Consider the following 25,171-nt stretch of genomic DNA (forward strand, 5'->3'; position numbering starts at 1 on the left):
TGGGGCTCAAAACTCATAATCCCTAGAGCAGGAGTCGCGTGCTCTAGCGACTGAGCCAGCCAGGCGCCCTGAGATGTATGTAAGAATACTGAGAAGGAAGAGGACACCGAGGGTAAGAAACTATTCTTTATTTTAGACAACATCATAAAATTTTTTTCACATCCCCCCACTTGTTACCCTTAATCCTCATCTTCATCTTCTAGTTGAGAAATAAGGCTTGAGAGAGGGGAGAGAAAAATCAGAGAAAAAGGGGTCAACTTAGCAGCACTAACAAGGTGCTTCCCTCTGCACAGCTGTCGTCTCACACTGGCATTCTGCACAGTAGTCCTTCAGGAAGTGTTAGGTTTTCTCAGGGTGAGGGAGTGGGGGGCTAAGATGTCCATGCTCACAGTGCGGGAAAATAGTAGCTAAAGGTTAGTTTTCTTCATTGTAACAGGAATTCTCAGTCCTTCGTATTCTAAAGTGAGTTGATCTCCAACAGGAGAAAAGGGGTATGCAATATTCCCCAACCTTTCTGAGCAAATCCTTTTTTCATCAAATACATCAGAAAGTTTACAGTGTACTGTAAGTACAGTATTTTAGATGGGAGTTAGAAAGCCTGATCTCTTCCCGTTCTTCCTGCCATTGTCTGCTAACACCAGCAGCAGAGTGACTCTAGAAGGCAGATCACGGGCTACACTGAGAAAGGGACAGGTGGAGTAGAAGGGACCAACTGCGTCCTCACAATTTCTGCTTGTACATTGTTCAGTTCAAGTATAGTTGACATACAGTGTTCTGTCCGCTTGTACAGTTTTCTTCACTCCCCTAAGTTAAGCAAGATGTACTCCGCCCCCCACCCCCACCACCTTAAGCAATCCAGTTGGGTGCTACTTCCTCCCTTTGTGACAGAGCAACTAATTCATCACTACCTGAAGAGACAGGGTGCTACTGAGACAAGATGGTGGCCCAGCAGAACAGGTCAATGCTAAGACACCACAGGAGACAACTACTGAGAAAAGAGGGTAGCCTCCAGGAGTTATGCAGAAACACTATCTAAACAATACTTTCACAAGCACTGGTTGAATCTCCACCAGCAAAACAGAAAGCATTTATGGTCACCTCAGGCCTGGATACCGGCCGCCTGTTGGCTTGAAATGTGGCTAGGCTTTCCTGAAAAAGGTGTCTGCCCTTAGACTAATTGCTTTAGTTTCAGCCTCTTCTGGGCACAGTTCCGACACTGATCTGCAGCAGACTGTTTCCTAAGACAGCCTGACCACATCGAGGGGTTGTAAAATAATCTCCGTGCATGGTTATTAGCTAATTAAACTTGCATTCAACACCATATGCTGAGGCAAAGGATAAGATTCGAATCTTAGATCTTTCTGAGCAGGGCATGTTAGGTGATAACTAGAAGGGAGGATTAGTTGCAAGCTGGATGTGAGCTCAGGCGTGGGCATGGAGGGAACAGTCTCCTACTGGTTCAGAAGCACTAGGGGCTCCCTGAGCTCTGCCGCAGACCACAAGGGTTTCACTCAAGGAAGGGTATGATGTGGGCATAAAACCATTCTTGAGACAGCTGAAGATGGTCCCCTTCTACAGCCAGGAACACTAACTGTCCTGCATTGTCCATTTCCTTTAGCCCCAGGCGGTCCTGCAGAGAGAAAGACCATAATTAAGAGGCCTTATGAAAAGTTCTACGGTTAAAAAGTAAAGAAACAATGTTCGTTTGAGCTTTGTGCTCAAAGCGTAGCCTTTTCCCTGAGTAGTAAAATTTAGGTGTATTGTTGAAAATGCCAAAAAGGGTACCTCCCGGTTTTCTTCCTGAGCATTCAAAACGTATGTAATTGAGATTGTGGTCTACAGAGTTCTATATTCGGCTTTCTGAAAAGTGTTCTAAAGCTTCTGGAGGACCACCTGTGTGGGTGGGCAAGCCATGGACAAAACTGCCTCAAAAGGTCAGTCAAGTGAGAGCCAAGGACAGAAAAATGTTAGCTTAAAACATATCTAACCCTTCAATAACACACCTCACTTTTCACACCCGCAGCTGAGAACGGCATTACCCACAGTGCCACAGAACAAATATGGCGGGGAGGACGGGCAGCTGACAGTGCCGGAGTGCTGCTTCTGCCGTAGCTACCCTCAGTCTGACTTTCACGAGAGGGAAGTTCTTAGCTGTAATTTCCAAAACTCAACAAACCCGAGCTTCCCTTTCCTTTGATCTCACCCAAAGTGGGGCACCAAATGCCGGAGAAAAGCCAAGAGAGGAGACACTTGGCCTGCAGAATTACTCGGAGGAATTCTAGATCAGGCAAGCGGTGCACATAGCACTTGTGCCGTCTGGGAGGGTCCAGCTCCAATATCCACTCCTTAGAGTGTGGAAGGCCCCAGAAGCAGAGGTAGTGAAACGGTGCAACCTCTGCTTGAGAGACAGGGCCTAGTGCTTCCTCTTGGGGCTCCTGCAGGAGCAGCTCCCCTCATCAGTGCTCTAAGGTAAAAACAGGACCTCACATCTGTTCGTGTTTTAAAGTTAACACCTCTCCTCTGTTTTCATGATGCACGGGGCTTCTTGGATTTTATCAGAAGCAGAAACTGGAGATGAGGTGACCTCAACATACTTGAAAACCATGGGGTACAGGTCCTACATCCTTCAGGATGTACATTCCTGAAACCCAGCACCTGATAATGCTGGCGTCACAATCAGCACCCTAACAGGCCTCACCCGTGTCAGACCAAGTCAGATGCCTCTAGGCACCTACTGCTCTGGGGTGTGCAGGACAGGCTCTATCACCAAAGAACCCAGGAGCTTCGGGAACCAGGAGCTGAAAAAGACAGCACCTCTCTCCGGTTACCTGTGTGTACAGAGTGGTCTCCTGCAAGGGGATGGTTTCCTTGGCTTGGCCACTTCTATAAAATCCGAACCACTGCAGGAGAGGAGGGAGAACGAAGATCAGACACGGAGCGCATATTGTCAAACGAAGACCGGCTAGTAGCTAAGACTACCAACAAACAGTATCACCAAGCTGTAGCAAAGAGTAAAAATAGAGTACATCTTGAGTCATCTCTTTTTAAGGGTAGATCCTGAGGGATGAGTTAATCTTTCCAAAGAGCTTTCCAATTCCGCCGAATTCCTGTTTCCTACAATTATTCAGCACCTATGCTGTGAAAATCCTTGTGCTAAATTCGACATCTGAAGATAAATATGTATGTGGTCCCTGCTTTCTACAGCTCTGGTCTAGCGAGGTGCAGAAACCTCTCCCTAAAGGCCAAATACAAAGTATCTTAGGCTTTAAGGGCCACACGGGTGCAACTACCCAATGCTGCCACTCGAAACAAAAACCGCCACAAGCAATATATAAAAAATGAATATGGCTTTAAAAGAAAAGTAAAAATGAATATGGCTGTATTCCAATGAAATTTCATTAATGGATGCTGAAATTTGAATTCATGTAACTTTTGTCATCAGATATTCTTTTGATTTTTTTCTAACCATTAAAAAATGTTCACGGGCCCTGCAAAAGCAGATGGTGGGCTGGACCTGGCCGGCAGGTGCCGTGTGCTAGTCCCTGGGGGCCTGGCATAAGGTGATGATTCTGCAAAAGAGGGAGCAAACTCTGCCTGGAACAGGAATGGCATCCTGGATGGAAGTGACACTTGAGCTTGGCCTTGACAGATGACCTGGAGCTTGTCAGGTGAAGCAACCCTGGGAAGGGCACTCTAGAGACTGAAAAGCACGAACAAAGGGACATAAGAGTAAAAACATATGTCCAGTCTGGGGCATTTCAAGCCTTGATCCTAGAGTATATGAAGGGGTAATGAAGGAAGATTAGGCTGGAAAGATAAGTCAGACCTTGAATGCCAGCCTCGGGGATTTACAGACTTTGGGCTGATGGTCTGGGTCACAGGTCTCTCGGAAAATGTGGTAAAAGTTATAGACCCTTTCTCAGAGACTGCAATTACATAATTTTGCAAACAATTTCGGGTGTTAGGGAGGTGACAGCCCCCAGTGTCCCATTTGTAGACCTTGGGTGAAGAAGCTCTGCTCTACACAAAAGTTGGGGGAAGGGACTGAAGGTTTTTCCCCAGCAGGCAGCTGGATTTCAATGCCATTTACTCCTTCGGTCTCCTGGCATGGCGTGGCCTGCCAACGCAGCATCTCACCTCAGAGTCCACAGGGTCCACAATGGAATCATTGAGAAATTTCACCATCACAAACTTCTTCAAGGCCATCAGGTTCTTCTTGTAGGACTCATTGACACCCTGGAGGAAAGGCCAGTAGTATTTCAGGGACAACATCGTCAGGTTCCAGGAGGGATGTTAAGGCCTTCCAGTGCTCTGGTCTCCCCAGCCTGGGCTGCCATATTTCCTCCCCATGATAATGGGCTGCTTTTCCAGCTTCCGGCCCAGAATATACCTTGTACAGCCTTTTCTTACCATCCTATCTGACTGGCAATGCCCCCACCAACCATAGTCCGTCACTGCACTCCACAGGCATCTGTCACGTAGGTTAAAGGCGACTACCCAGAGAAAGCCAAGGCAAAATGAGAAACCACACATTCTGAGTGGTTCTGCTACAGTGTTCTGTTTCTTCCCTACCACCCCTCAAATTTTGTTTTAAAAGACAAAAACAAAAGCCTCCAGATAGGCCCAATATAAACTGAGCCACTGAGTTTACCCGAATCTCCCACACCAAGCTCGTGCCTGGGACATATTCAGTCCCCTCTGCAGTCTCTCTTTAAAGTCAATCTCACTTCTGAGAAAATCTGACCCCAAGGGACCCACTAGGAAGGCATCCCTCAGCAAGACGGCAGCTGTTGCGTTCCACTTAAGCCAGCCAGCAACCTACTGAGCTTACCCTGCTTCTTCAACACAAGGAAAGGAAAAGGACCTACGGGAAGAAAGCCAAATGAATTTCAGCCTTCCTAAAAGGAACTGAAGCTCACAAGCACTGCCGCCCCAAAACAGAACTTCTGTTTCCCAGGGTCTGTCCCGGGTATGCTGGGTAAACCGTCACAGCTGATCTGTTTGTGACGCCCCGAAAGCAACACGAACGCACAGCTACGGCAGCCCAGGGATGGGTGCTTACCCTCTCCTGATTAATATCTGCCAAGAAGATGCTGTGGTTGCGGTACATGTCCTCCTTGATGGGGTCGTGCCAGTACTCCGCTTGCACCAGGCTGCGGGAAGGACGAAGGAATGAAGGTGACCAAGCTGCGTGTCCGTCAGCACGCCCCCGGCATGTCCGTGTAGAGCAGACCGTGCGCCAACAGACTTCAAAAGGACAACAGATCAGAGCCGCCTAGCCCCGGGCCTTGTAGGGCAGACAAGACTTCCACTGACGAAATAGTTTGCTAATGACACGCCGGAGGCATGACGGTGCTTTGAGCATAGCACTGAGTCCCACAGATTTGGAAAAGGACGCATCAGTATCAGTTTCCCCATGGCCTTGAGCCTTCTCACACTTCTGCCTCCGGATCACGGTGGCACATGCTGTCCCCACCCACAACCCCACCTCCTTCCCCCTCCTCTGCTTTCTATTCATCTGCAAGACTCAGCTCCGATATCACCACCTGCACATCCAGCCATCCCTCTCTTCATCCATCCGGCCATCCTCAGGCTGCGAGGGCGGTCTACCCATTCAATCGTAAAGCATTTTTCCTATGCTGAGTGATGACACGAGTTTTCGGGATTCTGGTATGTCACACAAATTTTAAGGACAAAAGGCGGGGACTTGGGGCACCTGGATGGCTCAGTCGGGTAAGTGTCCGCCTTCAGCTCAAGTCGTGATCCCGGGGTCCTGATCAGGCTCCCTACTCAGAGGGGAGTCAGCTTCTCCCTCCGCTGCTCCCCCGGCTTGTGTTCTCTCTCTCTCTGTCTCTCTCAAATAAATAAGTAAAATCTTAAAACACAAAAACAATCCAAAAAATGTGATGAACTCTGACCCTTTATAAAATACTGACACTGGCACTGGTTTTGTCCCTCTGTTCTAGCCCTGCGGTCGCTCACCGGGTGCGAGCCGGCTCCCCGGTTGTCCCCCAAGGACTACAAGCTCCTTTGGCAGCGACGCGGGCACACAGCAGACGCCCAGCCGGAGGCTCTGCCGAATGCAAGGGACCGATTCAGGGATGCCAGACAAGCTATGAAAGAAGTCGGCTGGCACTGAGGGAGGGGAGGGTTTGGAGATGTGAGCGGAAGGGAAGGCAGCACGGTGAGGAGAACAAGGGAAGCAGCTTCAGCAGTGGGTGGTCAACAGCTTCAAATGCTCAGAAGTGGTGAGCACTGAGCACACACGTGTTCACGCAGGTGGTCAAAGTTCCTTCAAAACACGTCCAGTGAATAAATACAAAGGTCTCTGGATCTTGTCGGACCAGGTTCCGGTGACCCAGAATTACAGCAGGGAGCCCAATGGAAGCAGGAGTCACGGGTCACCTTTCTGTGTGACAAGGAAACGGAGCTAAGAAGGGGCAACAGGAAGAAACGAAGGGCATTTTGTTTTGTGAGAAGCCTGGTGCACATGGGACGGCCAAGGGGAAGGACCTGAGGATGAGCAGAAGCTGGAGGCGCTGGGGAGGCAGAGAAGAAACGTGGGTCTGTACTAGTCTCTCCTTGGCACCAGCGAAGGGCCAATTTCGGAGGTTAAGTAACGCTCTCAAAACACCACAGTCGTGTCATCGGTGGCTCAGGCGGGTAAGCACCTGACTCCTGGTTTCAGCTCAGGTCGTGCTCTCAGGGTTGTGGGCTCGAGCCCCGCATCGGGGAGAGACTGTGGGCAGTCTCTCTCTCTCTCTCTCCCCCCCTCTGCCCCTCCCCCTGCTTGCTTGTGCACATGCACACCAAATAAATAAATAAATAAATAAATAAATAAATAAAAAAAATCTCAAACCAAAAACAAACCCTACACGGTCGCAGGCAAGGTAAGACAGGAGCCTAAATCTGCCCAAGTCCACACTCTTTCAGATGCGGCCTGCTCAAGGGGCAGTCAGCTCCCCAGAAACCGGAACCTTTTCCCCTGAGGCCTGCTCTAGCCACCGTGGCTGAGAGAGAATCCGAGAAACCCACGTGGAGCCCTTACTGGGCCTATTCTAAGCACTTCACATACATTAGCCCACTTAATCCTGACAAGAATTCCATGGAGAAGGACTAGTATTAGCCTCCCGTTTACAAATGAGGCAATCACACCCGGAGTGACTCAGCAGCTTGCCCACGGTCACACAGCCGGGAGCGAACAGAGCCCGAACGGCCCGGCAGCCAGTCCGGCCCCAGAAGCCCTGCTCTGAACCCCCACACGTCCCTCCTGCCTCTGCTGCCCGCGGGATGCCAACAGCACCCGCGTCCTGGCGCGCAGCCCTGGGCCGGAAGCACGGGGGCTTGCCTCTCCGAGCCGGAGTCTTCCAGGCTTGTCCCGAGAATTAAAGAGCAACGGTACAGCTCCCGCGTGTGTCCACTCGTGGCACAAATCCCCCCAAAGGGCGTGCTAACGGGCCCGTCGCCATGCTGTTCTGTCCGTCCTCTCCCCCGCTCTACATCCGGCCACGACCGTCTGCGCGCGGAGGTGCTGTTCCCAGGCCTAGCGTGAGCGGAACAGAGCCTGACGGGGAGGAAAGGAGACGCAGAGGCAGATGTGCTGAGGTGATGGCCAAACCCTAAGGCGTTCTGATCTAAATCAAAGATGATTTTTGGCAGAATCTGACGAACTTATTCTATTTTATGTGACAAACTAATTTTAAACTCCGGATGAAACAATACGAGAGCAAGACCAGCCAAGACTTGAAGAAGAGCCGCGTAAGAGCTGCTGTCCCGACTGAGGCAGTGTGCGCGGGGTGGGGACAGAGACATGAAGGGAGCGGGAGCGCAGCCCACAAGCAGACCGAGCACCGAAAACGCCAGGTAGACGAAAAACGTGAGAAGCAAAACAAAACCTGAAAACAAATGAGAAGAAAATGCGGGATCGGAGAATGGCTTTGTGCTTCAGTCCCGAGGACGGAGGAAGTGGCCTGAGTCCAAATGAGAAGCTGCGGCCGCTGATGCCGGTTGTATGACACTGTGAATGTACTCAGTGCCCCGGACTGTGCGCTTCCAAATGACTGAAATGGCAGATTCTGTTTCATATGTAACATATGTATGTTTTACCACAACTTAAAAAAATTAATACCGTAATATGCCCCTAAACCAATGAATTATACACTCTAAACGACAGAACCGTATGCTCTGTCAGTCAGATCTCAGTAAAACTGTCTAAAACAAATCTGCTGTACCGAATGAAAACACCATAAATAAAATTCAAAGACAAGCCGCAGGCTGGGAGGAGTTACATCCCTAACAAAGACAAGGCTTCATAATCGTAATATAGATGCGTGTGTGTGTACACGATACTTACACCAGTAAGAAAAAGACGGCGCGCCCCACAGAGACACAGGCAAAGACTAGACCAGGCGATGAAGAGGCAATTCACAGAAAAGAGAGACCCGAGTAGCCAAGAAACACAAACAGGTGTTCGAGCTGCCCAACAGAACAGAACGCGCAGACAGGAAAGCGAAAGCATCCCACACGCGTCTGACCGGCCGACGTGAAACAGACGCGGGATCAAAAGTGAGTAAGACTGGAGGAAAACGGCAACACTCACACTCTGCTGGTGGAACAGAAATCGGTACAACTGCCTTGGCGATATCGAGTCAAGTCTAAACGGCACATGCTTGTCACGGTAATCGCAGCAGCCAACACGCACTGAAGGACTGTTCTAAGCGCCCCTACAGCTATTAACTCTTTTAGCCTTCTCTACGACCCATGAGGTACAACTTCTGCCCTAATTTCCAGATGATGAAACCAAGGCAGAGTGGTTAGGGAGCTTTCCCCAAATTACCCGATAAGTAACTGCGCGTCCACACGTGAACTCCACTAGTAGATAAACTCTTGTTCAGGGATTGCTAGGTAATACAAAATACGTGCACTGCTCTCCAACCCCGGTTCCTGGCACGGAGCTCCCCAAACCCTTGCAATTTCCTCAGTGATAAGAGCTCTAGGAGCACCTTTTGTTCTACTGCGGTGGCGCTGGGTGGGCTCCTGGATGGCTCCTGGATGGGGCTGGTCACCAGAAAGCACAAGCCTCCATCTGAAGCTTGGACTTTTCAGCCCTGCTCCCCATTCCCCAGAGAGGGGAGGGGGCTGGAAATGGAGTCAGTAACTGATCGTGCTTATGTGAAGCCGCCTCCATAAAGTCCTAATAGTAGGGGTTCAGAGAGCTTCCAGGTTGGCAGACACACCCCGAAGGGTGTGCACCCCAGCTCCCGTGCTCAGGACCCTCCCAGACCTCACTAACGTATCTCTTCATCTGGCTGTTCATCTGTGTCTTTTTTTTTTTTTTTTAAAGGTTTTATGTATTTGAGAGAGAGCACGAGCAAGGGGAGGAGCAGAGGGAGAGGGAGAAGCCGACTCCCCACTGGGCACAGAGCCTGCTGCAGGGCTCGATCCCAGGACCCTGAAATCATGACCGGAGTCAAAGGCAGCCAACTGACTGAGCCACCCAGGCGCCCCTCATCTGTGTCCTTTATCACACCCTTTAATAAGCCGGTAAACATGTTTCCTTGAGTTCTGTGCACCACTCTAGCAAATTAATCATACCTGAGGAGAGGGTCATGGGAACCTCCACCTTGCAGCCACATCGGACAGAAGTTGGGGGGAACCTGGGGACCTACTATGGGTGATGGGCGTGTGCGTGTGGGGGAGAAGGGCAGGCTTGGGGGACTGAGCTCTTAATCTGCGGGATGCGACGCTCTCTCCAGGTAGACAGTGTCAGAACTGAGTTAAACTGTAGGACCCCCAGCTGGTGTCACAGAGAACTCCTCGGTGGGAAACCTCCACACTCTCGGCGACCGGAAGTGAAGTGTCCCGTGTGAGTACAGGCGTAGCGTAAAAGTAAAGGACACAAGCAGCAACACAGGCTGGGCTTTTCGACACAAGGACGTTCCCTCAAAGTGCTTGTTATCACGAGAAACTACAAGTGCCGAAATGTTTGCAATATGGAAATCAATCACGGTGGCAGTCATGGAGTACAGAACGCCGGGTAGCTGTGAAGAGGAATGAACCAGATGTACATGTAACAACATGTTACTAAACGTAAAACTGAGTGAAAAACTCACTTGCAGAATGAAATGCACAAGATGGCCATTACGTAACATTTTAAATATACAAAATAAGGCTACATGTTGATGGAGATATATATGTACATAAATATACCATTTTTTTAATGGACAAAAAGTATCTATCACTCTCATTTCTTGACAGTGGTTGTCACTATGGAGGGAGGGCAGGGAATGGAACCTGGCAGAGATATGCAGAATTCAGTATTATCTGAAATGTTTCAGTTCTTAAAACATCTGAGGCAAATATGACAAAATATTAATTTTAGGTCTTAGATGACATTACTCTTTATACTTTTCTGAACAGCTAAAAAGTGCCTAAGTGGATGCCTCAAAATTTCCAGAAAGGGGAGCGGTGAGTTGAGGGCGAAGGTGGGGGGAGAGTGGGACACCTGGGGATAAGCATACTGTGAGAGCCATTGGGGGTGCAGGCCCCCGCAAGCATGGGGCATGGAGGGCTGAGGGCCGTGGACCAAGGACAGGGCCACATGGGAGAGCAGAGCTGGCACAGGGGAAGAGGAGAGGCCACGGCCAGGGCGACACTGCTGTATTCACTGTGGCGGAGATGGGCTCAGTGAGTAGGATAGCAAGGAGGAAACTGGAGGAAGAACTCCAGGACGGGCTGCCAGGATCTCGGAGGGGAACTAGAGGGTGGATTTCACATCCACGAGGTGAGAAAGAACAGTCACACTCACCATTCCTCACTGCTGCCCCCACCGAGCCGGGAGCTGGTGCTGGAAAGTCCCTCCTCCCTGGCTTCCCAGGGGACTAGATCAAATTTGTTTTGTTCAGGTTGAATGATCTGAACAGTGCAGAAGACACTTTCTGGGGTCTCTGCCTAAATCAAAATCAACTCTCCCTTGTCTGGGAACTGTACCCTTCCGGGCCCACCTTCTGATTACAGGGGTGGGTATGGCTGGTACCGTGTGGTCTCACTTTTCTGGCCGCAGTCAATGATGGAGATCGGACCTGAGCTGGGACGTGGTCCCTTCCCCAAGAATCTGGATTGGAACTGAGAGATTCCAGCCTCTCTCTCCTGAGATAATACCCTAAGCAGACACAATGAAAAACTTGGAAGCGGGGGCGCCTGGGTGGCTCCATCGGTGGAGTGACGGTCTCTTGGTTTCAGCCCAGGTCATGATCCCAGGGGTCACAGGACTGAGCCCCAAGGTGGGCTCCGTGCGCAGCAGGGAGTCTGCTTGAGATGCTCTCTCTCCCCCTGCCCCTCCCCTGCTCCTGCAAGCATTCTCTCTCTCCAAAATAACTAAATAAATATTAAAAAACAAACAAACAAAGAACCTGGAAGCTAGGCAAGGCCACCTTCACCCCGTGGGTGGCCAGAGAGGCTGGTGTGCATGCAGACAGAGGCAGCAATGCCAGCTGGAGAGACAGACGCAGTTCTTGGTGGCTCGCATTTCCTGATTCTAGTCCCTCTGAAACCCTGGGTACCAAAGACTATGAACTTCTTTAAAAATTTACTTTGATTTGATGTGGTTATTTTCCTGCAACCAGAATCCTCCCTGATACAAAGGGCAGCCCAGGACCATACTAGCCAGGAAAATGTGATCTCCTCCTGTCCCTTTCTGCCCTCCCCGTCCCCTTCCCGCCTCTACTGGGGCTATCTGCCTCTTTTTTTTTTTTTTTTTTTTTAAGATTTTATTTATTTATTCGACAGAGATAGAGACAGCCAGCGAGAGAGGGAACACAAGCAGGGGGAGTGGGAGAGGAAGAAGCAGGCTCCCAGCGGAGGAGCCTGATGTGGGGCTTGATCCCAGAACGCCGGGATCACGCCCTGAGCCGAAGGCAGACGCTTAACGACTGCGCCACCCAGGCGCCCCTCTTTTTTTTTTTTTTTTAAGATTTTATTTATTTATCTGTTTATTTGAGAGAGAGTGAACACACAAGCAGGGGGAGCGGCAGAGGGAGAGGGGGCTGAGCAGGGAGAGGGAGCTGAGCTGATTGGATCCCAGGCCCCTGACTGAGATCATGACCTGAGCCAAAGGCAGACACTTAACCAACTGAGCCACCCAGGCTCCCCATACCTGCTTCTTTAGATCTCATACTGGCCGTCTGCTAAAATGAGATATACACAGAACTACAAAGAAACTTTAAAAAGAAAAAGCAACTCCATAAAACTAGAAAACTGTCAATCTGTAAAGGAGCCACTGAGAATTCAGAAAGCATTTCCCAGGGAAACCGAGTTATAAATGCTGAGCTGTAGTCGATTCTCGTTCAGCTACAACATGATGAAACTAATCTCAGGTCTTTCCACTTCTCTCCACCTCCCTGTGGCCACCCCGGTGTCCACACCACCATCACCTCTTACCGAGACACGGTGACAGTCCCTGCTTTTCCTCTACCCGCTTTTCAATCCACTCCCCACAAAGCAGTGGAGACCATCCAAAAACATGAATCAGGCCATATTATTCCCTTGCTCAAAACCTCCCAATACCTTCTCTTGATGCTTAGAAGGAAACCCGAACTGCTGGTGTGACTTTCACGCCCCTGCGGGTGTCAACCTGGCCAACTCCCGTCTATCACTCAACTTGTCACGGGGGGCCTAGAACAAGCCAAATGTGTCCTAGGATCGGGCCTTCGTGCCTACTGCTCCCTCGGCCTGATGGCTCTTTCCTTAGCTCCTCCCATCCTCCTTCTCATCCTTCAGACCCTGTTCTCCGAAGGCCGTTCCGTCCAGAGTACCTCCACTCCTCTCCACCACTGCACTGTTTACTTCCACCACAGCCTCAGCACGATGAGAGGTGAGCCCGTGCCTCTGTCTGCTTGGAGCTCCCCTTTCCCCACTGGTATGTTCCTTCACGGGAGCAGGGACCCTAACTGTGTTATTCTCCGCTGTGCCTGCCAGGCCCACCACAGGGCCTGGCAAGTGCAGAGCAACACTGGATGAAATTATGAATGAAATACTTTATAACTGCGACCGAGAAAACAAAACCACGGCAATGCTTATAAATAAAGGAAACAGGCAGCTCAAGTTGAAAAATACTTTAAACACAGCACCACTAGCGTTAACGGCCCCGCTCTGCCTTAGTATGAGCTGAGGCCCTGCTCTGAATCTCCGTCAGGAAAGCACTACAGCGAACCTCATGCTGGGATGAGGAGGAGACTCAAAGACACACCAGGCCACGCAGCGGACGGTGTGGAACCGAGTCTCTCCAACACCCGCCCAGAAAGAGCGTCATGCTTTGTGTGCGTGTGTCTGAAGAGGCCTTTATTTTCCCTTCACAAGTAATTGCTACTTAAAGGTTCGGCATGAAACTCTAGGATGGAAATCACTTTCTCTCAGAAAATTCTAGCAGGCGGTGGTGCTGGCGGGAGTGCGCAGTCATGAGGACGGACTCTGTGGGCGGCCTCCCCAGGGCCCGCTCTTTCTCCTGGTGCTCTGAGAGGTCACAGGAGCACACCTCCGTGTGAGGCTTTTTTCATTCCTTGCCCTGACCACTTATCCCTTTCAATCTGGAAACTCATGTCCTGTCATTCTGAGAAATTTTCTTGTATGACTTCTTTGATAATTCCAATCCACCCTTTTTCTCTGGGCTCTTTTTGGAACACCTATCAGGCAGATCCTGGACTTCCTAAAACGGCTCCTCTAATTTTATCAGTTCTCTCCTTTTTTTTTTTTAAAACCTCTGAGTTTTTGTTCTCATTTCTAGGAGATTTCCTCAAGTTCATATTCCCATATCGCTCTCACATTTTTTATTTTGGTTGTCTTATTTTTAACTGCCAGGAGCTCTCTCTTACTCTCTGATTGTTGGTTTTAGTCACATTCTTTTCCAGTGCCACAGATGCAATTGCTCATCTCTGAAGATAATAATTCTAGGCTTTTTTCTTTCTTTTTTTAACGTTTTCTTTGGCACCTTGAATGGTCACCTTATCCTTCCAAGTTGCTTTTTACTTTTTGTGGGTTTCGATCTGTCTTCCATGTTACAAGCTTTCCTCAGATGTCTGGCTGGGGGTCCCTGGCTCTCAGTTCATGCTGAAACGAGGCCCTACAAAGCTGACTGAAGGCTCCTCGTGAGGCCACAGAGCTCACCTCCTGGCGGCTCCACGTCACGGTAGTCGAGAGGAGTCCTGATTTCCTGGAGGACTCCAAAACCTCAACCTGTGGATCTTTCCTCTGGGGCCAGTCAGGTTTTCCAGAGACAGGTCCGCCAAAGATCAGCCTAGCGGCTATGATCCTGGGAGCCGAGAGGGAGGAAAGGGGAGTGGGGGGGGGTGGGTTTCCGGTGTGGTGTCTCACCACCATCCTGCCCGTACTACCTTGGCATCTTGTACTTCTCTAGTTAAACTGCTCCAGAGAATAAATTTTGCTTCTCTTGTCAGAGTGGGGGCGGAGCAGTCCCTTGGATGTGGGCGTACGGGAACTGGGAGTTGGATCATTCCTTATATAGAAATGATTTTTTTTCCAACAAAAAGTCCTGTTTTTAGCGCCATGCACTGATCTCTACCTTGCAAAGGATCTTCTACATCTATTTCCTGACCCTCGCTGGAGCTGTCAAAAGTGAATCTGCTCCCTCTTTCAGGGCACCCTTCTATAGACATAAAGATTTCAGCTTCTTCGGCTCGGAACCCGTTATCACTCATTCATCTGCTTTCTGTCCTTCAAAGACTTGTTGATGCCCCCTCTCTCCTCTCCTGTTCTCTTGGCCCTTGTGGGTTTTCTCACTTTTCATTCTTTTGCTACCGCGTTATTATTACAGTTGAAGGAGGAAGGGAAGACAAACACATCAATCTACCCCTTTTGATCAGTACTTAGGTGTTACTGTCTCCTCCCCGTAACTGCTCATTTCTAGTCACTAATGATTCTGATTGCCAGGGGTTGTGCTTGGTTCACGAAGGAAACACAAAGAGAGAAAAGGATGAATTTTTCTGAGGCAGCTGGGCAAGAGTTAGAAGAATGAGAAAAGAATAAAGAACAATGGGGGCACCCGAGTGGCTCAGTCGGTTAAGCATCTGCCTTCGGTTCAGGTCATGATTTCAGGGTTCTGGGATCGAGCCCCACATCAGGGAGCCCGCTTATCCCTCTTCCTCTCTGCTCTCTCTCACTCTCAAATAAATAAATAAATGAAATCGTTTTTTAAAAAAAAGAATCTTAGTTTCCTTCACGGACCATCAGGTGGCACTACTGACCTAACACAGCTCTGCGGCTCTGCGGGCCGACGGGTAAGAAAGGAAGAAGGAGCTAGCTGCTGATTATTTCCACGTGCCAGTCACTGGCAGGGCTGAGCCTTGGAAAACGGCTTCAAGGAAGTGTTGTATTGAAGAACTTTATCAGACAAGAATGATACGCTTGGAAAACCCGTAGGATAGCTGTTGTAGCCATACCAGTTGATCCCAAATCTCAGTTATCATCTCGAATACTCCACACCTGGGACGCGCGGGTGGCTCAGCCGGTTGAGTGGCTGCCTTTGGCTCAGGGCATGACTCTAAGGTCACCGGATCCAGCCCTGCGTCAGGCTCCCTGCTCGGCGGACAGTCTTCTTCTCCCTCTCCCTCTGCCCCTCCCCCTGCTCATGTTCTCTCACATGCTTTTTCTTTCTCTCTCAAATAAATAAATAAAACCTTAAAAAACAACCCTCCCTTCCTTTTTTAAAATTAATATTAGAGCTGTTTCAGGCTTATAATAGAACTGAGTAGACAGCACAGAGATATTTACGAAAAGCCTCTCATGTGTCTGTCACCCACCACTCTGCCGGCATGAAAGTCAGCACGATGTGTCCGTGCCATGTCCGTTCTACGCCCTTTCCAGCCAGCCATACGTACCGTTCTTGGATAGCTTTGTTGTAAGCCCCCGCATTCAGGGTTTTCCTGATCAGGTCACAGATGTGAGAGCTCTCCCCCGGGCACCGAGGGAGTCCATAAACACCTACAGCAGCAGAGGACAAAGATCCGTTCCTTCAGCACCTGTGCACTGAACAGCTACTGGGTGCGGGCACGGTGAGCAACACAACAGACCAGAGCTAGCCTCGGATCTCATTTATTCCAGAAAATAACCTACCGAGAATTCACACCATAGCCAGCTTCCCCCTGGGGCTCCTACTCGCCTTTCTGCCTAGGCCCTGGCACCCGCTCTTCCTGGTAGATGTGCTTCTCTCACTGCTTCAGTGGTCGGACTCATTTCAGCTCTCAGGCCTTAGCTTAGGGAAGTCACGTCTGACAACCCTAACTCAGGTAGCGCCCAACCCCCTGTCCCTCCCCCTCCCCCAGTTATACCTTCCATCTTCATCAGCCTCAGCAATAACATTTTCAGGGGTACCAGGCGTAGTTCTAAGCACATACTGGCAGTAATTCATTCAATCCTCACAACCAACATATGGAGTAGAAATTATTATTTGCCCCTTATTACAGATAAGAAACATCAAAACAAAGAGGTTAAATACCTGGTCCAAGGTTAGACAGTAAGTGTGGAGCCATGATATGAACGCAGGTAGTTTGGCTCCAGAGCCCACATCTTTCTTTTTCTTCTCTTTTTTATTTTTCTTTTTATTTTTTTAAAGATTTTATTTATTTATTTGTCAGAGTGAGAGGGAGCACAAGCAGGGGGAGCGGCCGACAGAGGCAGAAGCAGGCTCCCCGCAGAGCAAGGAGCCCAATGCAGGACTCGATCCCAGGACCCCGGGATCATGACCTGAGCCGAAGGCAGACGCTTAACCTATTGAGCAACCCAGGTGTCCCTTATCTTTGGTAAAGGAGGCTCCACACCCAGCATGGAGCCCAACTCGGGGTTTAAACTCAGGACCTTGAGATCCAAGATTTGAGCTGCCACCAAGAGTCAGATGCTTAACCGACTGAGCCACCCAGGCACCCTATACCCTATTTTTCTCTTGATCATAGTTCCCACATCTGTATTTATTTACTTGCTTCATTGTCTATTTCCTACCCCTCCCCCACTAGAATGGAAGTTTCCTGAAGACAGGGACCTTGTCTGTCTTACTTATAGATTTTCAATAAATATTTATTGACTGAGTGAATGATAAAGTTGTTTTTACCAACTTTCATTTTAATATTACTTGTGTTTTTAAAAAGTATTTTTCGGGGTGCCTGTGTGGCTCAGTCAAAAGCGTCTGCCTTTGCCTCAGGTCATGAGTCCATGGTTCTGGGATTGAGCCCTGTGTTGGGCTCCCTGCTCAGCAGGGAGTCTGTTTCTCCCTCTCCCTCTGTCCCTCTGCCCACTGTGCTCTCTCTGAAAAAAAGAGAAATAAATCTAAGTTACCAAATTATTTGCCCATCAGCAACAGTTAATTGGGTGAATCCAATCCTTCTGCCCCTATACTATGCCACCTGATAGCTATATCCATGAGAACAGAGACAAAGTTCTATCCCAAAGACATATCCTTCCCCAAAAGTATATAATTCTGTCTAAACAGAAAACCCATTGTTTCTCAAAGGATTTAATTTCTACTGTTAACTTTATAGACAAAAAAGCTTAGATGCTATTGTTTGCCTGAGCCTAAATTCGGTAAGACATCACCAGTGTCAGAAAACAGAAAAAGCAGGGCACCTGGATGGCTCAGTCTGTTAAGAGTCCGCCTTTAGCTCAGGTCATGATCTCAGGGTCCTGGAATCGAGCCCCACATTGGGCTCCCTGCTCGGCAGGGAGTCTGCTTCTCCCTCTCCCTCTGCCCCCTCCTCCCCACTCATGTGCTATCTCTCTCAAATAAATAAATAAAATCTTGGAAGGAAGGAAGGAAGGGAGGGAGGGAGGGAGGGAGGGAGGGAGGAAAACAGGAAAAACTGTTGGCCTTCCTGACTCCTCAACCACCACCTGCCACGTAGCTGCAACCACCTCACCTCCAGGAAATCACATCAATTAAACTGGAGAGAAGCAGATGGCAACCTGATTCACCTGTGTTCTTGGCTTCTAGAATCCTAAGTCCCTTCCTATTTCTTCAATTCTGGCTAGTTTGTTATCAGTCGGAAAAACGGGATTTTCCAAGGATGGCTGACTTCTTGTACAAACTGGTGGAATGTTTTAAAATCAAGTGGTCACATGGATTAGAACGGAGCAAAAGGAGGCAAAGAGGCCAAAGTTACCTTGATGTTGTCCCCCGACCGAAATCAGATTGATCATGGGCGGTGATGGGCATCTCTGAGCCACTGCCCTCCTGGGGGGAAAAATGATTATCAGCTCCGACTGTCAGATAAAATTGTATCATCAATGACCAACTTCCCAGATGAAGCCACTTCATCCTCTGTGATTCCCCAAAGCCATGGAGCGACAGGCTTTCCCCCAATATGGCCAAACACAAATCCTAATTCTTTCATAGAAAATAAATTAAGTTTCATAAAGCTTTTTACATGGAGATATTTTAGAGTATAGTTTTCCTTCCTAGATAGACGAAGACTTCAAAAGAATTCGAGGAATGGATCCACCTAATAAAAGAAAAAAATCAATTCCATGTAAATGGTACGACTGAACAGAAAAGGACTTACAGAAATTGGCCTCCCTGGGAGAATCCCATAGCATTGTAGCCTTGCTGCAATTTAGGATCCTTAGCAAGAATCTCACACACTGTCGTTACTTGGGAATTGACATTCAAGAAGAAGCTGTTCTCCACATCCTAGAAGAGGAGCCACAGAGAAAGGACGGGATGAAAACCACCAGTAGCATCTTCCCTAAGAGGCCAAACTTAACTCAGGTTGGAATCCTCACATAAGCCACTCAAGAGTTAAAGTATCATTGTATGACCCACTGCTAAAAATGCAAGGCGAAGCATTTTAATAGTACATTCTAGGAAATGAAATCAGTCAGCAAACCTTCCAAGGAACAGAGCTGTGAAGGGCCTTACCTCCATCAGGGTCTTCCCGATCTCTAAGGATAAGACATAAATTCCGGGTATTTTCTTCTCAACCATTTTTTTAATAGCACCCATGCTTAAGGGATTACAACAGCTGTCTCCTAGACAACAAAGACAATGGTGGATACTCGTGAGCCAAACAGCCTGACACATTTTTTAAAATTTATTATTTTTAAAGATTTCATTTATTTATTTGAGAGAGACAGCCAGCGAGAGAGGGAACACAGGCAGGGGGAGTGGGAGAGGAAGAAGCAGGCTCCCAGCAGAGCAGGGAGCCCAATGTGGGGCTTGATCCCAGGACTCTGGGATCACGCTGTAAGCCGAAGGCAGACGCTTAACAACTGAGCCACCCAGGCGCCCCTACACATTTTTTTTTAAAGTTTCATGCTTCAAAGGGCATTATTAAGAATGTAAAACATACAGAATGGAAGAAAATATTTGCAAAACATACACCTGATAAGGATTTAATACCCAGGATATACAAAGAAGTCTTACAACTCAACAAGAAGAAGTTAATCTAATTAAAAAATGGAAAAAGGACTTGAACAGACCTCTCTCCAAAGAAGATATACAGATGGCCAACAAACACATGAAAACATGCTCAACAACACTGGTCATTCAGGAAATGCAAATCAAAACCATAATGAGATACCACTTCATACTTACAAAGATGGCTCTAATAAAAAAAATTTTAATTAAAAGATGGAAAGTAACAAGTGTTAGCAAGGATGTGGAGAAATAGGAACCCTTGTACATTGCTGGTGGGAGTGTAATATGATGCAGCCACTGTGAGAAGTTTGGTGATTCCTCAAAAAGTTAAACCTAACAATTACCACATGATCCAGCAATTTCACTTCTAGATTTCTACCCAGCAGAAATGAAAACATGCCCACACAGAAACCTGTACATCAATGTTCATAGCACCGTTATTTGTAATAGTTAAGGGGTGGAAATGACCCAAATGTCCATCAGTGGATGAGTGGGTAAACCAACGGTGGTATAGACACACGTGGAATATTATTCAACCATAAAAAAGAATGAAGCACTGAAACGCTACAATGTGGACGCACCTAAAAAACATCATTGTACGTGAAATGAGCCAAACACAAAAGGTCACATACCGTATGATTACACCTGTATCTATATCTATCCAGAATAGGCAAATCTGTAGAGATAGGAAGCAGACTGGACATTTCCAGGGGGTGTTGGGAGTGGGGAATAGCGCGATTACTAAGGCGGTACTGGTGTTTTCTGGGATAATGAAAAAGCTTTGAAGTTAGAGAGAAGCGGTGGTTGTGACAACCACCAACACTGTGAATCCACTAAATGCCACTGAACTGTATATTTTAATATGGCTAATCGCAGGTTATATTTGTTTTACCCCGATTTAAAAAAAAAAAAAAAAGAACATTTGTTGCTCTGCTCACGTTTATCAAATAATAACAAACTTCAAAAGCCCGTACAATATAGTTGGGACATCAAATTCACAACTGAAAAATAAGCAAAGGTGCATATTACGTGCTCCCTTATCACCTGGAACATTTGGGGTTAACTGACTCAAAAGCACTCAGGACTCCGACTTGAGGGCTAGGCCCAGGGAAAGGCAAATGAAGCCCCTAGGACACCAAATTTGGCAGGTACTCACGCGCAGGTTCGTACAAGTGCTGACCCCAACCTTCTACAAACTAGAGAGTGAGTGCCTTCTTAAATTTTGCACTGCGGGGGCCTCCCTGCCGCACCCTACTCCCAGTCCCGCTTCCTGTTTCCAGGAACCAAAATTAAACACGGGAAGCAAAGTGACCAGCCACTCAGCTGGAGAAGTAGGCTGAGGTCATTTCCCATTTTGAGCTGAATCATCACATTTCTAACCTGAGAGGAAGCTTAAGAATTCATTTTTAAGGGAAAAAGCTAAGGCTTAGAGCATTTTTTATTTCTCTCATAATAACTTCTTTTAACTCTCCTGTGATAGCCCCAGAGCCCAGCACAGAGCGCTGAAAAAACGGTCTATATTTGCTGACTCTAATTCCTCTTTGAACAGTTTTCTTTAACTCAATCCAGTAAGGCTGTCACCCTCATCATGTTCCCCAAACGGCCTTGGTTAAGGTCATTAGTGATCTTCAAATTGCTAAGTCCAATAACCTGTTCTCAGTTGCCCTGCCGATAAAATTCCGTACAACTGATTGTTCCCTTCCTCTTGAAACATTTTCACTGGACTTGCTGGACATGTGCTCTCCTGACGTTCCTCCACCGTCACTGTCTCCTCAGCTAGTTCCACCTCATCTCCTCAACCTCCAAATGTTGGCAGTGCTTCAGGGCTCAATCTTGGGACCTCTTCCCTCCTGTGGACGCTCATGCACCCCAATATCCTGCCCAGTTTCATGGCCTTAAATGCCAGCCATATGCTGAAGGCTCCCAACTTACATCTCCACCTCGTATCTCTGTCCTACACTCTGAACTCCAAATGCCTCTACAACATCTCCTGGATGTCTAACTAGCATCTCAAATCTAGTAAGTCCAAAAGCAGACTCTTGATCTTCTCCTCCCCATTTTGGTAGAATGACAACTTCTTCCTTCTACCTGCCCAGCCCCAAACCCATGGAATCATCCTTGACTCTTTTCTTTCTCTCTCATCCTGAATCTAATCTGCTAATAAATACCGTTTCTGCCTTCAGAAGATATCCAAACTTTGACCACTTCTCAGCATCTCCTGTGACTATACTGTTTCGTGCCACCACCACCTCTTGTTTAAATGGTTGCAATAGGTTCCTAACTTGTCTCCCTGCAAATGTCTGTAACCCCCTACAATCTATTCTTTTTGGGGTTTTTTAAGTAGGCTCTACTCCCAGTGTGGAGCCCAACATGGGACTTGAACTCACGACCCTGAGATATATAGGGATTAGAATGGCCCTTTTAAAATGCGAGTCATATCATGTCACTCATGTGCTCAAAACCCCCCAAGGACTACCCATCCTGAATTCTAGCCAACTCCCTTAGTAGGCCCAACATTGGCATCCCCCCAACCTAAACCCTTATTTTCTTCTCCTTCCTCACTCAGTTCCAGGCCCACGGATCTGAATGTTGTTCCTTCAACATACCAGACATACTTCCGCCTCAGGGCCTTTGCATTTACCGTTTCCTTCTACCAGCTATCCACATGGCATCTTTCCTCATCCACTTCGGGTCTTTGCACAGATGTCACTTTCTCAGTGAATCCTCTCCTGACCTTGCTTATAAAATTGCAAGCCCCCACCTCCCATTTCTATCCCCCTCCCTGCTTTATTTTTCTCCATTGCACTTACCACCATTTTACTTAAACCTAGTATATGTTTTACTTATTTCTTTATAGTCTGTCTCTCCCCCTGGAAACTAAGCTCCGAAAGAGCAAAGAATTTGGTCTGTTCACTGTCGTATCTTCAGCATCTAGTAGGTGCTCAATAACTACGTGCTAAATGTGAAATCGAACTACAGGTGCCCAACAAATCTCTATTCAATGTGTCAATGAATAAAAGGTTGGATGCCCCGGTCATGCAGCCACAGCCAGGACTGCCCGACCAAGCGCCAGCCGCTGCACCCTGACGCCACTGCCGTGAGGATTAAACAAGAACAATGCACGGCTCTCTGTGAGCACCCACCAGAAGACAGTCCCTTCCCCTTCTCCCTTTCCAATGCCGAGCAGCCCCCCAAATCCTAAAAGGTCGGGCCAGCCGAGCGCTGTGCGACCACGGTCCTCGCCCTCCACACTCGCACTTGGCACACGCGAACCCAGGCTGGGAAAGGGAGGGAGTCACCAAACCCTTCTGACTCTCTTCTCCCCCACTCACCCATCCCATGCCAGATCACCAGCGGCAGCGGCGCGGCCGGGTCGAGATGCCCCAGCGCCCGTGCAGCGCAGGACCCCGGCAGGAGAGCGACGGCCAAGAGCCACAAGAAGCTGGGCGACGCCATCTTGACCCAATCATGTGACTGCGCTCCCCGCGGCCGGGACTCGGCGCTTGCTGGGGCGGACCGCGCGCTCCACACCTCCCGCCAACGTCAATCAAAATGTTTATTCGGCGCTTACTACACATCAGACATTCTTCCAAGCGCTTTACACCTGTTAACGAATTTAATCCTCATAACAACAATGCGTATCCTTCTCCCCATTTTACAGATCTGGACACTGAGGCACTGAGAATTTGGGTAAGGTAGAAGTTCACAGAGATAGCAAGTGGGTGGGCCCAAAGTTGTTACTGAGCACTGCTCTGCACTACCTTGGAGCGAAAAATGCTCTGGGGAAGGAAGAAAGGAAGGACAGATTCAGCTCCCTGTTAGCAATGGAAGGGGAGGGATCATTTCCAGCCAGGGCTAATAATGACGGGGTGTGGTATTTGTTCTGGATGTTCAAGGAAAAATAGGATTTCGACAGGCAAAGATGAAATGCAGGAGGACTGGAATGAGCCAAGATGGAGAGGTAGAAAAGAATGGTGTTTTGTTTTGTTTTGTTTTGTTTATAAATGGAAGGACAGCCAGACTGACAAGAACATTGTTTGGATGTGTAAACCACTGCCACTTTCTGGTTTAATTTCAGAGCTGGATGAATGCAGGAGCTGCTTATTCACCGTTTCTCCTTTTTCCATTCCCTTCTCTTTAATCCACTTAATGTGCTGTTGCCTGATTCATTATCTTAATCCACTTTCATCCTCTCGATTCCCTGTTCAAAATATTTTTCAGAAAATTACCAAAATAGAGAATTTGGTAAGTAAATTAGGATGTACCCACTATACAATGGAGTATTATGAGGCGAGTTTTATAAAGGATAAGGTAGATTTTTGTATAGCTACATGAAAAATGTCCTCAAGGGCGCTTGGGTGGCTCAGTCTGTTAAGCGTCTATCTTCGGTTCATGTCATGATCCCAGGGTCCTAGGATTGAGCCCCGCATCGGGCTCCCTGGTCAGCTGGGAGCCGCTTCTCCCTCTGCCCCTCCCCCCCATGCTTATCGTTCTCTCACTCTCTCTTGCAAAAATAAATAAATAAAATCTTATTTAAAAAAAGAAGGAAAAAAAGAAAAATGTCCTCAATATATTGTAAAGGAAAAGCTGGTTGCATACCAACCTAAAGCCCTTTTATCTGATGCTGTTGGGCCTGATGGTTAGTTGTTACTTGAAAAAAATCTATTAAAATGCAGAATTTTAAGCCATTATACAGTATATGGTTTTGTTTATCTTAAGAAAGGTTAAGTTTATGGGCGCCTGGGTGGCTCAGTCGGTTGAGCATTTATTTGCCTTCGGCTCAGGTCAGGGTCCTGGTATCCTGGGATCAATCCCGCATCAGGCTCCCTGCTCACCGGGGAGCCTGCCTCTCCTTCTCCCTCTGCTTTACCTCCCCCCTCCCGCTTGTGCTCTCTGGTTCTCTCTCTCTGTCAAATAAATAAATGAAATCTTAAAAAGAAAAGAAAAGTAAGTTTATGGTGTATTATTAGCCACTCTGTTTTCTTTAAACTTAAGACTTGTAAATGTAAATTGCGTCATCAATCTTTTGAGATAGCCTCAGGCTTTTTCTGCGATCATGGGGCCAGTGGTTGAAATGTTTCTTAGAGTGACTTGTACTTGCCTTTAACAAATCACCCATAATTTCTTTCTAAAGTGGAGCAGTAACTGGAAGGCACTTGTGAAGCAAGCCGTATGCAAAGTTCTTCTAAATGTGTGCCGTTCTTAGAATTCTCATCTATACCTGATTTAACAAGTTTTTAGCAATTTGCTTTTAACAAGCCTTTCCAAAGCATTCATCTTAGTTTTCATAGAAACATCTCTTTCTTTATGCTCGCATATCATAAATTTTCCAAAATTTAATTAAATTACAATAGCAGATTTCACTGATATAAGAAAGTGGAATGAACCCAACTGACATTTGGTAGTCAGGTAGCTCAACTGGCAGGAACAGAACTACCCAAAAGCTTTCAATAGTAGCCTCCTAACCACATTGAGCATGCTATGGGCATCGGTAAGTGCACTTCAAACTTTTGTGTGTGTGTGTGTGTGTGTGTGTGTGTGTGTGTGTGTGTTTAAGTAATTTCTACATCCAATGTGGGGCTTGAACTCGTGACCCTGAGATCCGGAGTTGCATGCTCCACTGACTGATTCAGCCAGGCGCCCCTTTTGTAGAATTGGGAGACTAGGTTAAATAGGAACAAAGAAAGCTACTATTCATTTTTGCAAAAAGTATGTATGTTGTGGCGATGGTTGCACCGTTCTATATTTACTAAAAAT

General features: G+C 47.8%; 1 protein-coding gene across 1 annotated transcript; it reads right to left on the minus strand.

Annotated features, from left to right (window-relative positions):
• Positions 1-113: 113 nt before the first annotated feature.
• Positions 114-22,909, minus strand: PPT1 (palmitoyl-protein thioesterase 1). Its single transcript, XM_026516574.4, has 9 exons — positions 22,747-22,909; positions 18,917-19,026; positions 18,561-18,688; positions 18,162-18,232; positions 15,891-15,993; positions 5,063-5,153; positions 4,138-4,236; positions 2,829-2,900; positions 114-1,630 (listed from the first exon to the last, which is right to left on the minus strand). Exons 1-9 carry the CDS (start codon positions 22,868-22,870, stop codon positions 1,508-1,510), a joined length of 921 nt encoding a protein of 306 aa, XP_026372359.1. The 5' UTR covers positions 22,871-22,909; the 3' UTR covers positions 114-1,507.
• Positions 22,910-25,171: the final 2,262 nt, after the last annotated feature.

The sequence above is a fragment of the Ursus arctos genome, unplaced genomic scaffold (genome assembly GCF_023065955.2).
Source record: "Ursus arctos isolate Adak ecotype North America unplaced genomic scaffold, UrsArc2.0 scaffold_32, whole genome shotgun sequence".
NCBI lineage: Eukaryota > Metazoa > Chordata > Mammalia > Carnivora > Ursidae > Ursus > Ursus arctos.